At 56.0% G+C, this 12,530-nt stretch overlaps 1 protein-coding gene across 2 annotated transcripts; it reads left to right on the top strand.

Annotated features, from left to right (window-relative positions):
* The first annotated feature begins 662 nt into the window (after positions 1 to 662).
* IDO2 (indoleamine 2,3-dioxygenase 2) lies at positions 663 to 8,580 on the top strand. 2 transcript variants are annotated; one of them, XM_084273997.1, is made up of 10 exons: positions 663 to 807; positions 1,639 to 1,734; positions 2,847 to 2,966; positions 3,143 to 3,261; positions 3,683 to 3,697; positions 4,160 to 4,259; positions 4,496 to 4,613; positions 5,057 to 5,108; positions 6,961 to 7,109; positions 7,764 to 8,580. In XM_084273997.1, exons 1-10 carry the CDS (start codon positions 709 to 711, stop codon positions 8,132 to 8,134), a joined length of 1,239 nt encoding a protein of 412 aa, XP_084130123.1. In that variant the 5' UTR covers positions 663 to 708; the 3' UTR covers positions 8,135 to 8,580. The 2 variants fall into 2 exon arrangements, with proteins under 2 accessions (XP_084130123.1, XP_084130124.1); XM_084273998.1 differs by lacking the exon at positions 663 to 807 and adding an exon at positions 826 to 871.
* The last annotated feature ends 3,950 nt before the right edge of the window (positions 8,581 to 12,530 follow it).

The following is a 12,530-nucleotide window of genomic DNA, read 5'->3' as shown; positions in this document are numbered from 1 at the left end:
CTGTTAGGACCTTTACCTCAGCAAGGAAAGCCCTGAGCTCCAGGGTCAGAGAGGCTGCTTGTGGGGTGCATGGGGAGGTTTCAGGCCAGGAACATCTTTCAGTCCTTGCAGCTTTGGTTCAGGAGATACTGGAATGCCCAGGGCCTGGTGCTGCAGTCACGGCATACCCGGGGGCTGGTGCTGCAGTCACAGCATGCCCAGGGCCCAGCTCTGCTGCCTCCAGTGAGACGTGGATGCAGAGATTCCCTGCTTATCTCATGGTTCCTGCAGAGCAACCACAGCTCACAGGAGGTGGGTTTGGCATTGCCAGGATCCTGGGGAAGCCCAGATGCAGCAACAACATCCCAGCTTAAAGCACCCGCAGCATCCCATGCAGCCTGGAGCATCCTGGCACCTCTGAGGGGAGGTCCTGGGGGGACACAGCTCACTGTCCCAACCCATGGCAAAGGAGCTTCCCTGAGCCTTCCCCATAGGTAGATTCCCACTGGGATGGAGATCAGTGTTTGCTCTGCGACAGCACCTTATCAGCAACCTTTAACCCTGTTTGCTCAGCCCCTCTGGCCATTGGGTGCCTGGGCCCTGACTCCCCCCAGGACAAGGTACGTGGCTGGGGTGTGTGGTGCTGGCTCAGCACGTACAGGGAGCAGGGCAGCCAGCAAGTCTCCACCAAGCCAGAGCACATCCCGATCCTGCAGCCAGGGCCCAGTGATGGAGGCTGATGACAGCACGGAGGAGATCCCACATCCACTGTTGCTGAGCAAGTTCCAGCTCTCCGAGGAGTATGGCTTCCTTCTTCCCAGTCCTCTGGTAGGAGATGGCTGTGCCACCACGTCTTACTGCCATGAGAGACAGAGAACAGAAAAATAGAGGGGTTGGTGAACGGCTTTCTGGTTGGGTTTTAATTTAGTGCTGCTCTATAACAGTTTATAAAATGCAGGGAGGAATGCAGGAGATACTTTAGCTTGGGCAGTTTCATAGGACAGACCCCTCACTGTAAAAATTAGTAGGCTGGCTGCAGCAAGTGGCACAAAGGAGAGAAGAAGGAGCTTTGCAATTGGCCTTGGCTTTACAGGGTCTCAGGGAGCACAAGGAGAGTGGTCAGACTGCAGATCTCCTGTGCTGGAAGCGGTGCTGTTTATCACTGGGGTCACTTCACAGTGGGAGTGCTCAGGGACAGGCACATACTTATTTGTCATCCCTTAATTCCCCATCCCACAGGCTGGTATTACAAGAGGGGGTAACCAGACACAAGACATTAGCCGTGACATGCAAGGCTGGAAGGATGCTGGGAGCCTGGGCTGGTGGTGTCTGCTGCCCTCCCATCCCACAGGGGTGCAAAACCTGGGAAAACCTCTGCAAATGCAGTGGTGTGGGATGGGGAAGGAACCCCTCAGCCAGGCAATGTCTGTCACAGCCCTCCCTGAGGCTGCCCAGCTCAGTGACGAGTCACAGCCCCTCTCACATGTATCCATGTCTGCCACTGCTCCCCCAATTCCCTTCCACACCCCACCCAACCCCAGATTTCACCCTGGGACACATCTCCTTCCTCAGTCCCAAGCTGCTCAGGAACCTGGGGAAGAGACGCAGCCTTGCAGCACTCTGTGCAGTAACAGCCCTCCTTCCCTCCCTCTCCCCAAGACAGAGCTGCCAGCACCCTACGGTCCCTGGATGGAGATTGCCCACGACCTGCCTCAGCTGATCGCAAGCCACCAGCTCCGCTCACAAGTTCAGCAGGTACCTGTGTTATCTCTTCTGGTTTGAGACTCTCAAACCTTGGTCTGGCACACCCGTGTCATAGAATCCCAGCCTGGTCTGGGTTGGAAGGGACCCCAAGGGTCACAGAGCTCCAACCCCCTGCCACAGGCAGGGACACCAACCTCCAGCCCTGGAGCTACACAAGGTTGCCCAGGGCCCCAGCCAACCTGGCCTTGAACACCCCCAGGGATGGGGCACCCACCCCCTCTCTGGGCAGCCTGTTCCAGCCCCTCACCACTCTCTCTGGAAAAAACTTCCCCCTGATATGTAATTCCTTCTGTCCTTCAGCTTCACTCCATCCACCTTGTCCTGCCAGTCTCTGCCCTTTACCAAGCTGATTCCCCTCCTGTTCCTCTGCTCCCTTCAGGGACTGGGAGGCTGCAATGAGGTCCCCCCACAGCCTTCTCTTCTCCAGGCTGACCCAGCCCAGCTCCCTCAGCCTCTCTCCATAGGGGAGCTGCTCCAGCCCTCTGAGCATCTCTGTGGCTCCTCTGACCCCTCTCCAACAGCCCCACATCTTCCTTGTGTTGGGCCCCAGCTCTGGACACAGGACTCCAGCTGGGGAGGGCAGAGCAGAGAGGGACAATCACCTGAACACACAGAACAACAAACCAACAGCAAAGCTGGGTGCTCAGCAAGGGCTCAGGAACCAGCTCTACCCCACACGGAAGCAAAGGCTTTGTGTTGGCCCAGAAAACCTCCCACAGCACATCCCAGGTCGCACTGGCCAGACAAGGGGCTGGAGCACAGCGTGCAGTGGCAGGGGAAACCCTCCAGATGCCACAACAGCCATGGCTCATCCTGTCCCCTCTACATGCCAAGGACCCCAGCCATGCCAGGAGCCCCCCAGCCCAGCTGGACCCCTCTGGCATGCATGGTCAGCCACTTTCCAGTGCATCCCAGTGTGAGGGAGAGTAAAACCCTGCAGGTCGTGTCCATGCTCACAAACCAGCAACAGCAAAGCAGCAGCAAACCCTACAGGGGTGGAGATGATGGCAGAGGCTTGTAGGGAGACAGCAAAGGATGGGGGGCACCAGGAGGGGCTCTCCCCAGCAAACATGAGCCACAGTGCCCCTTGATCTCCTTGACAGATGCCGCAGCTGAGTGCCCGGCACCTCCGAGGGCGTGAGGAGCTGCACTTGGCACACCTGGTGCTCAGCTTCATCACCATGGGCTACCTCTGGCAGGAGGGTGAGGAGGGCACTGTGAAGGTAAAAGCAACATGGAACAAGTTTGCCTGCTCCTTAGGATCCAGGAGCTGCTCCCTTGGGATTCATCCCATGGGAGCAGAGCCCCTTTCCTGAGGCTGCAGCAGGAGAGTGACCTACCCCCTGCCTGACCTGAGCACCATCCTGACAGTGTTTCTCCTGTACTTTGTGCCCTTCAGGTCCTGCCCCGAAATCTTGCTGTCCCCTTCTGGGAGGTGTCCCAGGCCCTCGGCCTCCCACCCATCCTCAGCCACGCAGACTTTGTGTTGGCCAACTGGAGGAGGAAGAACCCCAGTGGGTAAATGGGCAAATGCCAGCAGACCAAGCACAGCTCTTCCTGCGGTCGGGGAGGCAGCGATGAGCCCCAGCAGGTCCCATCCAGCACAAGGGGGACAAACGGTTCCCAAACCATTTCTGTTCTGCCAAAAAACTTTTGGAAAAACTATCACTGGGGGCCTGTCTCCCAGTGAAAGTCTGGGAAAGGGTCTTGACAGGCGGGGGGGAGCAGTACTCTCAGGGGCTGCAGCTGTGGATGCAGATATGGTACCCAGTGGGGACCGGGTGCCACTGGGAGCATCCTTCTTCCTGGGGACAGGGCTTCCCATGGGCCAGGGAGCTCATTTGTCTCCCATGGAGCGCAGTCTGTTGCTGAGCTATTTATAACATCTCTCTTTCTCCTTTTCTTGTCCATGTGTTGGCAATAACCAAACTGCCTTCAGGCCTCTGGAAATTGAGTAAGTATTTAAGATGCTTATTTATTCTCTAACAGTATTAGTTTTGTTTGAATTGGCTTCACACTCCAGCACTGCAGGGCTCTGCTTAGCTGAACCTACCTCTTAACAGACAAGCACAACAACAACAACAGCTCAGCCTTTGGCACACAACTGCCACTGCAACAACAGCACAGTGCTGTAACTGTGGCTGAACCATGGGCTGCTCCTGTCCATGCAGAACCTGGCCATCACTGGCCAGACTTTTAGCCCAGCAAGTGCACAGTGGAGAAGAGTGTGGATGCTTCTAAAGCAGAGCAGCCCTCATCCACTTCTGCTCCGTGCCAGCTCATCTCTTCCCCAGGGGACAGGCTCTGCAGCTGAGAGGGTTTTGCTCCAAGGGTTCAATGTCTCCTAGGGTGTGTGGGGAGACCTCGAGCAAGCCCCCTCCTAACCCCTCCTGTGCTTGGCTGGTTGCCCCTGCAGGAACCTGGACACCATCATCTCGCTGCCTGGGGGAGAGAGCCTGCGAGGCTTCATCCTCGTCACCTTCCTGGTTGAGAAGGCAGCAGTGCCTGGGATTAAGGTAGGGTACCACTGGGACCCAGCCAGGACACATGTGCCATCCCTCCTGCTGTATTCACTCGCCTGGAAAGCACCTACAGGAATGCACCCAAGAGGGGCACCCATCCCTGCATGCTTGTCTGTGGGCTTGGGGAAAGGGCAGAGCTGGCCTGGGTGGCATTGAGCATTCACAGTTGCTGTACATGGATGTCCCAGCCCCTCTCAACCCTTCATGCTGCCTCTCCTCTCCGCTCCCAGGCAATCGTTCAGGCCATCCGTGCCCTCCTGCAGCTGGATGAGGATGCCCTGCACAAAGCCCTGCAGGAGCTGGCAGAGGCCATCGGGGACATGAGCCAGGCCTTGAAAAAGATGCACGGTAACAGCAGCCTCCAGCCAGAGGGCAGCCTGTGTACTCACATCACTCTGTGTGCTTGAGCTCATCGGCTGCATCAGCCCAAACACACTGGTGCTTGGCCCACAGAGCATCTCTGGAGGGATGGAGTGGGAGGAGGTGGGACACACAGGGGGTTTGAGCACCCAAATGGGCTGGGAGTAAAAGCGTGGGGTGTTCTTAGGATGCTCTGAGCACCAATGCTGTGCTGCACACAGCAGTGCCCCGGGGAGCTCACCACAGGGAGGGGGCACACCATGGGAGATGTGCTGGCCCCTCCTGCTGGGTCCTTCTCAGAACACAGATTCAGGTTGCCTCAGCCATGGTGGGGTTGGAGGCTGGGGAGCACTGCTGCATGGGAAATGCTGAAGCAGTGGGGCAGAGTCCCTTCTGCCCACACTAACATCCCTGTTCTGATTTCCTCCCAGACCATGTGGATCCAGCAGTATTCTACACGGTGATCCGGATCTTTCTCTCCGGGTAAGTGCAGCACCTCTCCCCCCAAAGCCACCATGTCAGCAGCTCCTTGGCCCACAGCAAGCAGGGGATGTGCTGGGAAGGGACACACAGGGAAGGACAGGGTCTTGATGGTGAAGGAACTGGTGCTGTGTCTGGCAGTGGTGACCCCAAGGGTGACACAGTCCTGCTGCCCTCAAGGGAACGAGTTCCCATGTGCTTGATCCTCCTGTGCAGAGCCAGAGCTGCTGGGCAGGGACCATGGCAGTAGGGCTGGGGGTCTGCCCCCCAGCTCTTTGCCCCCACACAGTCTCTGTTCCACAGCAGCTTGTGGTTGTGCAGAAACAACTCACTCCTGCACTTGGCCCCAATGGTTTTGACAGGAGACTAATTTCTCTTTGCTCTGCACACCATACATGCAAAGCCACAAAGCCACATGCAGCCTGTTTCCCCTGCACCTTAAGGAAACATCTGTAACAAGCCTCTTGCTGTTGCTCCATTACAACTCCATTAATTCAGAAAACCCCATTTCCCCCCTCCAAATACTGAAGAGAGTCAGTTGGGCAAGGCAGAAACACAGGAAGGAAAGCCCAGCGCTGTGGGTTTGCCATCCCACATCTTCCCTGTGGGGCCACGAGCATCCCCAGCTGTTCTGCTCCTGGGCTTCTCAGGGGTTTCTATTTCTGTTTCTCTTCAGCCTATCTCAGCATTCCCAAGTCAAAAGGCTCCAAGCATCCTGATTAGGTCTCTCTCATTTTTTTTTATCCAAGCTGACCTTGTCTTGATGGTCATCAGCCTAGGAAAACATGCCTTTTCAATTCCCTTCTGCTTATAAGAACTTCCCACTAGTAAAGCTTACTATAAATACATCCCTGGGAGAGCTAAAAATATTATGGTATTTGCTAATGAATCTATTTTTCTCTACATTTTGTGCAAAATCTGCTCCAGCCATCAAACAGCCTTAGCAGCCAGCACCAAAACCTTCATGAACTGGTGCATTCTTCAGAAGGTCAAGAGATATTTTTGTGCCAGGCACATTATCTCTCTGAAATTATAACTCCTCTTTCCATTTATCCATTTTTGCACAACAGGAGCATAAAGCCAGATGACAGGGGCTGTGAGTTAATGGCACAAGGTTGGGGGGGGCTGCGATGCTGCCCAGTTTCTGGGCTTGCTGAGGACGAGCAGCTTTATGAAAGGGAGGAAATCACATTACAGGCTGGTTCTCTGCTGAGATAAATAAAGGCAGGCTGTCCTGCTCTGTCTTGAAAGGCATCATCTCAAGAGTAACAAGAATAGACACACTTCCAGGGCTCAGAAGAATATTTGGGCAGGGGCTACCTGACTTGGAATGGCCACTGGGATTTCCAGGAATTAATCCCTTAGATGCTGCTAATTTCACTTTTCCTAGAACAGGGACCCCCCCTGCACACCCAGAGCAGCTCTGAGTGTACAAACACACACACACCCCCCAAGCCAGGACCTGACTTGGAGGCGGAGATGCAGCTGTGGTGGAGGGCAGCGTGTCCCAGGACAGCATCATGGGGTGCTCACCAGCCCCATGGGGTGCTCACCAGCCCTGTGGGGTGCTCACCAGCCCCATAGAACAATCCCTGGCTGCCAAGGAAAGGATAATCAAGGATTTCTCCCTCCACCCATGACCTTGTCATGCGTCCTGGCGCAGTGTTTGATTTCTGAGCTTATCTCCCATTTGAGGACAGCTGACAAGGCTGGGTGAGGAGGAGGAGGAGGAGAACGGTCAGGAAGGTTTTGCTCAATCCTGTCAGCCCAGGGTCCCTTCTCACAGCCCCCCCCACCCCTGTTATCAGCCATCCTGAGGTCACTCCCTGCCTGACTGCCATGTCTTGCTGCTCAGCTGGAAAGATAACCCTGCCATGCCCGAGGGGCTGATATATGAAGGTGTATCCAACGAGCCCATGGCGTACTCGGGAGGGAGCGCGGCGCAGAGCACCGTCCTTCACGCTTTTGATGAGTTCCTGGGAATTCACCACAGTGAGGAGAGCAGTAAGTCACACGCTTTTTCCTTCCTCCTAAGCAAATAAAGGATTCCCACATGCTGCCCAGGCTGACAGGACACACGCCCATCACACCCTGGCAGAGCCTGGCAGGGATCTGAGGGTCTGCCCGCTTTGTTAGGGAGGAAGCCTATAAACCAGCTTTTGGCAGGCACAGCCTCAACTCTATAAATTCCCAGCTGGACAGAGTCTTTTTTTGGCGTGTCAACTTTTCACTGAGGTTATATATGGGAACAGAGATGAGGGAGCAGAGCGCACCAGCATCCTGCCAGTAATTTAGCTCATCCATTCACATAGCTTCGCATCAGACTGGCCCACAACAGAATATATTTATCAGGAATTAGCAAATGCACTCTAATAGCAGGGGAAAAAAAAACCCTGAAACTGAGAGTAAGGGCTAAATCCTGCCTTTTAGAGTTAAAACCAACCCTAATGGAGCACTGACCTAATAAGGAGTTTTCTTTCTCACTTAATTGGAGGCACTGAGACAGAACAGGGCGGGAGGCTGGTGGGTCCATCCAGCACAGTGGTCCCTGCAGACTGTGCCAGCACTACTGCTCATGTTCAGCCACTTGCTGAGAGCTCCAGGGTGCTTTAACCCCCTTGCCCACAGCTTATTTCTTCCTTTGCTGGTGTCTTGCAGCCGCCTTCCTGCACAGGATGAGGAACTACATGCCCCCACCCCACAGAGCCTTTGTGGAGGAGATCGGCCGTGCCCCCTCCCTGAAGCAGCACGTGCTCTCCTCTGGCGATGCACGGCTCCGCACAGCTTTCAACCAGTGTGTCTCTGCCCTGGCAGACTTCAGGTCCTACCACATCACCATTGTCACCAAGTACATCACCATTGCAGCAGCCAAAGCCAAAGCTGGGCGGGCAGAGCCGGGAGGCAGCGTGGGGCTCTCCATGGGGAAGGCTCCGGCCGCGCTGGAAGCCAAAGGGACCGGCGGGTCCCACATCTTCAGCTTTCTGAAGAGCGTCAGGGACACGACCAAGGAAGGGATGATCAGTGCCTGACTTGCCCTGAGTGCTTGTGAGGCACTGCTCAAAGTGGGTGCAGGAGGCCAGGAGGGTAGGGTGTGTGTCCCCAGCACAGGGGCCAAACCCCAACTGCAGTGACCTTCACCCACCGAAAGCCTCCTCTCAGCAGCACCCTTCCCACTCATGTGACTCAGACACTGGGAATGCACTTTGGGTTGTCAAACGTGAAGAGCAATGTTGTTAACCCTTGAAAGGCATGCAGTGTGTGCAGCACCCTTCTGTGGTGCTGGGATGGGCACAGCATCCTTCTGCAGCACCGGGATGGGGTGCAGCATCCTTCCCTGGCACTGGGATGGATGGGTGCAGCATCTTCCCCTGGCACCGGGAACAGACGTGTCCATCCAAACCCCTCTTGCTGGCCCCACCAGGCCCACTCCCCGGGGGAGTTACACGGCCCAATAAAGCAGCGGTTCCCAAACCCAGCCCTGCTGCCGGGACCCTGTATCTTTCGCGAAGCCGCGGCCCGGGACGGTCTGTCGCGACATCCCATCGCGAGGTGGCGGCAGAAACCCGCGTTTGGCTCCGCAGTCGCCGGGCTCCCTCTCAGCAGAGGAACGAGGCGAAGGACCGGGCGGGGGAGCAGGTAAAACAAACTAGTCGGGGGGTTAGGAGAGCTGCGGTGAGAGCTGGGGGCTGCAGGGTGCAAGATGGGGCTTCCCTTGGGCACCCAGACACGGTTCCTCTTCCCCCCACCCAGCCCCATCCTTCATTCACCCGGGCAGGATGCTGTTTGTGGGTGCTGAGGAACCCAGTGGGGTCTCAGCACAAGGTGGTCTCACACCAGAAATTCTCATCAGCCCCATCCCAACTCTCAGGCTGGTGGGAGGGAGCAGCCGGCTCTAAATTGCTCAACACTTCAGCATTCCTTGTTCCCGTATGAGGCTGTTTTTCCTGCTGGAATGCTGGCTCCTGGTTTGAGTAACAGATCTAACAGAGCTGCGTCTGCAGCGGGACCGCACTTACTCACAGGGGAAGTCTGCTGACAGCCGCCAACTCCCGTCATGGGAATGATGCTGAAATCACCCAAACCCAGCAGAGAGGGGAAAGTGGATTAGGGAAGGGAGCTGCACACAAGGGGTATATTCCAGAGCCCTGGGATAGGCTGCCCAGGGGGTGTGGAGTCTCCTTCTCTGGAGAGATTCCAGCCCCGTCTGGACACCGACCTGTGTGCCCTGTCCTAGGGAGCTGCTTTGGCAGGGGGTTGGACCCCATGGGCTCTGGGGGTCCCTTCCATCCCCTATGATTCTGTGAGTCTGTGTCAAGGAGGGTGCTGCTCACTTGGAGATGCCAGCATCATCACAGCTCCTCAGTTATTAAGGGTTGAGGAGCTGCAATGTGCAGGTACACACTTCTTAGCTCTACACAAGCTACACGGTGTTGTGGCAGGGGACCCAAGGCCATGGAGGGTTTCCTCCAGCAGCAGGAAGGGAAAAACACCTCTGACAAACCCAGAGCTCTCACCAGGTATCTGCAGCAACCAACACCCGGCCTGAGGCTGGGTTCAGCCCAGGACCTTATCACACACAGGCTCCTGGGACACAGACGTGGCAGCAGATGAGGAAAGCCCAGCAAACAACCCTGCGGTTCAGCACCCATCCCAGGGCTCCTGACTGCTCACCCATGCATCACTCCCCAGCCCCAGGCTGTGGGACTAAGCTCATCTCACCCCAGTGCTGGGGAGAGCACTGGGCAGGTCTCTCTGCTCCAAGAAGCAGCACTGAAGCTTTTTTCCTAACTCCAGGTGCCCGAGATGCCCTTTTACAGAGGGAGAACGCCTCCAAACTCCTCAGAATCAGCGTCTTTAGGGAAAGGAGGCCATATGCCTCCGTGTTTTGCCTGCCCAGGTTTTGCTGGCACGGCCACCAGAGACAGGTTTCACACCCAATCAGTGTCTGGGAGCAAAAATAGCTCTGGCACTGCCACATCTCCTGCACTGTCAGAAGAAAGTCAAGGTCCTTTGAAATGAGGCTTCGTTCCCATAAGGGCAACAAAAAGCTCGGCACATGGCAGCTTTGAATTATTAAAGGTCCTAGCTAAATTTTATTTTGTGCCTGCTTTTGAAAGGCAGCCTTAAAACTGGGGCTTAGGAGAAGATATCTTCAGTAAACAACCCATGGGGACGTGTCAGCACCCTTAAATCTTTGCCTGGCAGCCCTCATTCCGCTCGCTCTTCATTTCTGAATAGCTGCTGCATATTTTATGTAGGAAATATTTCATTCTGATGATTGTCTTGGTCTCTAACGTTTCAGACCATTTCAGGAAGACGGCAAACTTCGAGGGGAAAACAAAGGGAGCACTCCAGCTACAGGAGAAATGCTGTCAGGATTCACAGGGTGCTGCCTGGCGCTGCTGGGGCTCCTGAGTCTGTGCTGGTCAGAGGTGATGCAATGCAAAGGTAAAATCCCTAGGGAATGGGAATTTTCTTCCTGCTGTGAATCCTGATGAACCCCCAGATTCCCCATTGTGCACATCCTGCCCCAGACTGGGAGAATCACAGCACGGCTTCAGCTCAAGGGGAAGGAGAGCATGGCTGTGATACCTTGGGAGAGAAAAGGGGAGCTGGAAACCAGAGGGGAGAGACACCAGGGGGGTCTGAGGGCCAAAGGGAGACCCCACACCAGTGGGTATGCTCCCCTTCCACACACTGCTTGGTGGGGATGAGGAAGGTGCCTTGATGGCTGCACAGAAACAGTGAGACCACAGCATTCCCAGGTCAGCAAACTTCCAGGGCTCACCCACCATCACCTCTGCGCTCCCTTTGCCAAACGCTTCACGAGACACGGTCACACAGTCATCAGCTTCAGCTCCTTGAAAATCAGATCCCAGGAGGATTCTGCCATGCTCACAGCACCCAGACAGTGACACACAGTGAGGCACAGACCCTTCCTGTCTTGTCTCTTGGCAGGCTGGGGACAGCTGCTTCACGGGAGCTTTGATTTCCCTCTGTTTCCAAACCGCTGCTGTCTCATATTGATCACAAGATGCAGACATCTAAGGTCTTGGGTGCATTACGACTGGCAGCACACTGCAGCTAAATAATTTACACCCACACCTAAAAATGCCACAATAATGTCTGTGAAGAGCACGGTGCTTGGTGTTCGTTTTGTGTGTCGCCCTCGGGAGCCGCGCTGCGATGGGCTGCCCGTGGCAGGATGGGTCTGCAGGCCCCAGGTCTTGCTCTGCCCTGAGTGTTTGTGTTGGTAGGTGCAAAGGGAGCCTGGGATGTGCTGGGAGACCCCAAGCCGTGGACAAGCCCAGATCTCCATCACCTTTACAGAGTCACTGGTGTAGCAGCGATGTCGGGTCTCTGCTGCTCTGGCCCACTGTGCCCTTCAAGCCCACAGCTTTCCCCAGGTAGCACCCAGTCCTCACAGGGTGGCATTGCCCTTCTGCACAAGAAGCAAGGGAAATTTGGAAAGGGAGGCATGCCATAGTCACAGCCCAGACCCTGGCTGTGGCAGCTGGGGCCCCTGGGATACCCCAGGGGTATACTGTGACCCCCTGCACCGCTGCCTGCAATGGGATGGGCAAGGTTAAGCCCATTTCCCCAGCTCTTTATTAAAGCAAATGGGTTTTTTTTTCATCAAAAGGGCACCCCCCTCTGCTCCTTTCAGAGCTGCTGCCCCCCCAGACCTCAGCTCCCAGAGGCACTTCACTGCCTGCCCAGCTCCCCATGAACATGACCAGGATTTTGCAGCACTTCCCAACCCAGCAGCATCTGGTACAAACGCAGGAGGGATGTCACAGCCCTGGGCCACAACCTCAACAGCAGCTACAGCCCCAAATTAGCACCACCCACACAGAAAACTATCTTATCACTGCAAACAGAGGCCCTGCCCCTGCAGCGCTGATGCACACGTTTCCATTGCGAAGAATCTGGGAGCTCCGGAGCCGCCCGGCAGCCTCAGCACTCCCAGCTCCCTCGTGTGGGTGTCCACCTTCTTCTTGATACCTCATCACCCCCTTAAGCAAAGATTCCAACCCCCTTCTCCTGGGAAACCTGACAGCCAGACCTATGTGATGGAGAAGGAAGCCCAGTGTGCACCCGAGGTGGCAGGAGGACACCTCGCCCGGGCACACCTTTGATGCCACCAAAGCTCATGAGAGGCCCGTCCAGCCCCGGGACGTGCCTGAAGCAGGGTGACCAGCCCTTCCCAACCAGCTCCCCAACGCTCCCTGTGCCGTGCCTGGCCATCCCACCCACGCTGCTTGCTCAGACTTTCCATCCTCCTTGGTTGCCTCAGCCTCTGGTTCCCTCCTCGCCTTGCCTGCATCTCACCCAGGTCACCTTCAACCGCAGCGAATCTGGGCAAAAGTTCCTGAGATGCCTCTTGATGCTCGGAGCCGCTTCCTGGGTGGGCCAGGCTGCTGA

This window comes from Gallinula chloropus, assembly GCF_964237585.1.
Source record: "Gallinula chloropus genome assembly, chromosome: 21".
NCBI lineage: Eukaryota > Metazoa > Chordata > Aves > Gruiformes > Rallidae > Gallinula > Gallinula chloropus.
This window is presented reverse-complemented; position numbering and strand designations above follow the sequence as displayed.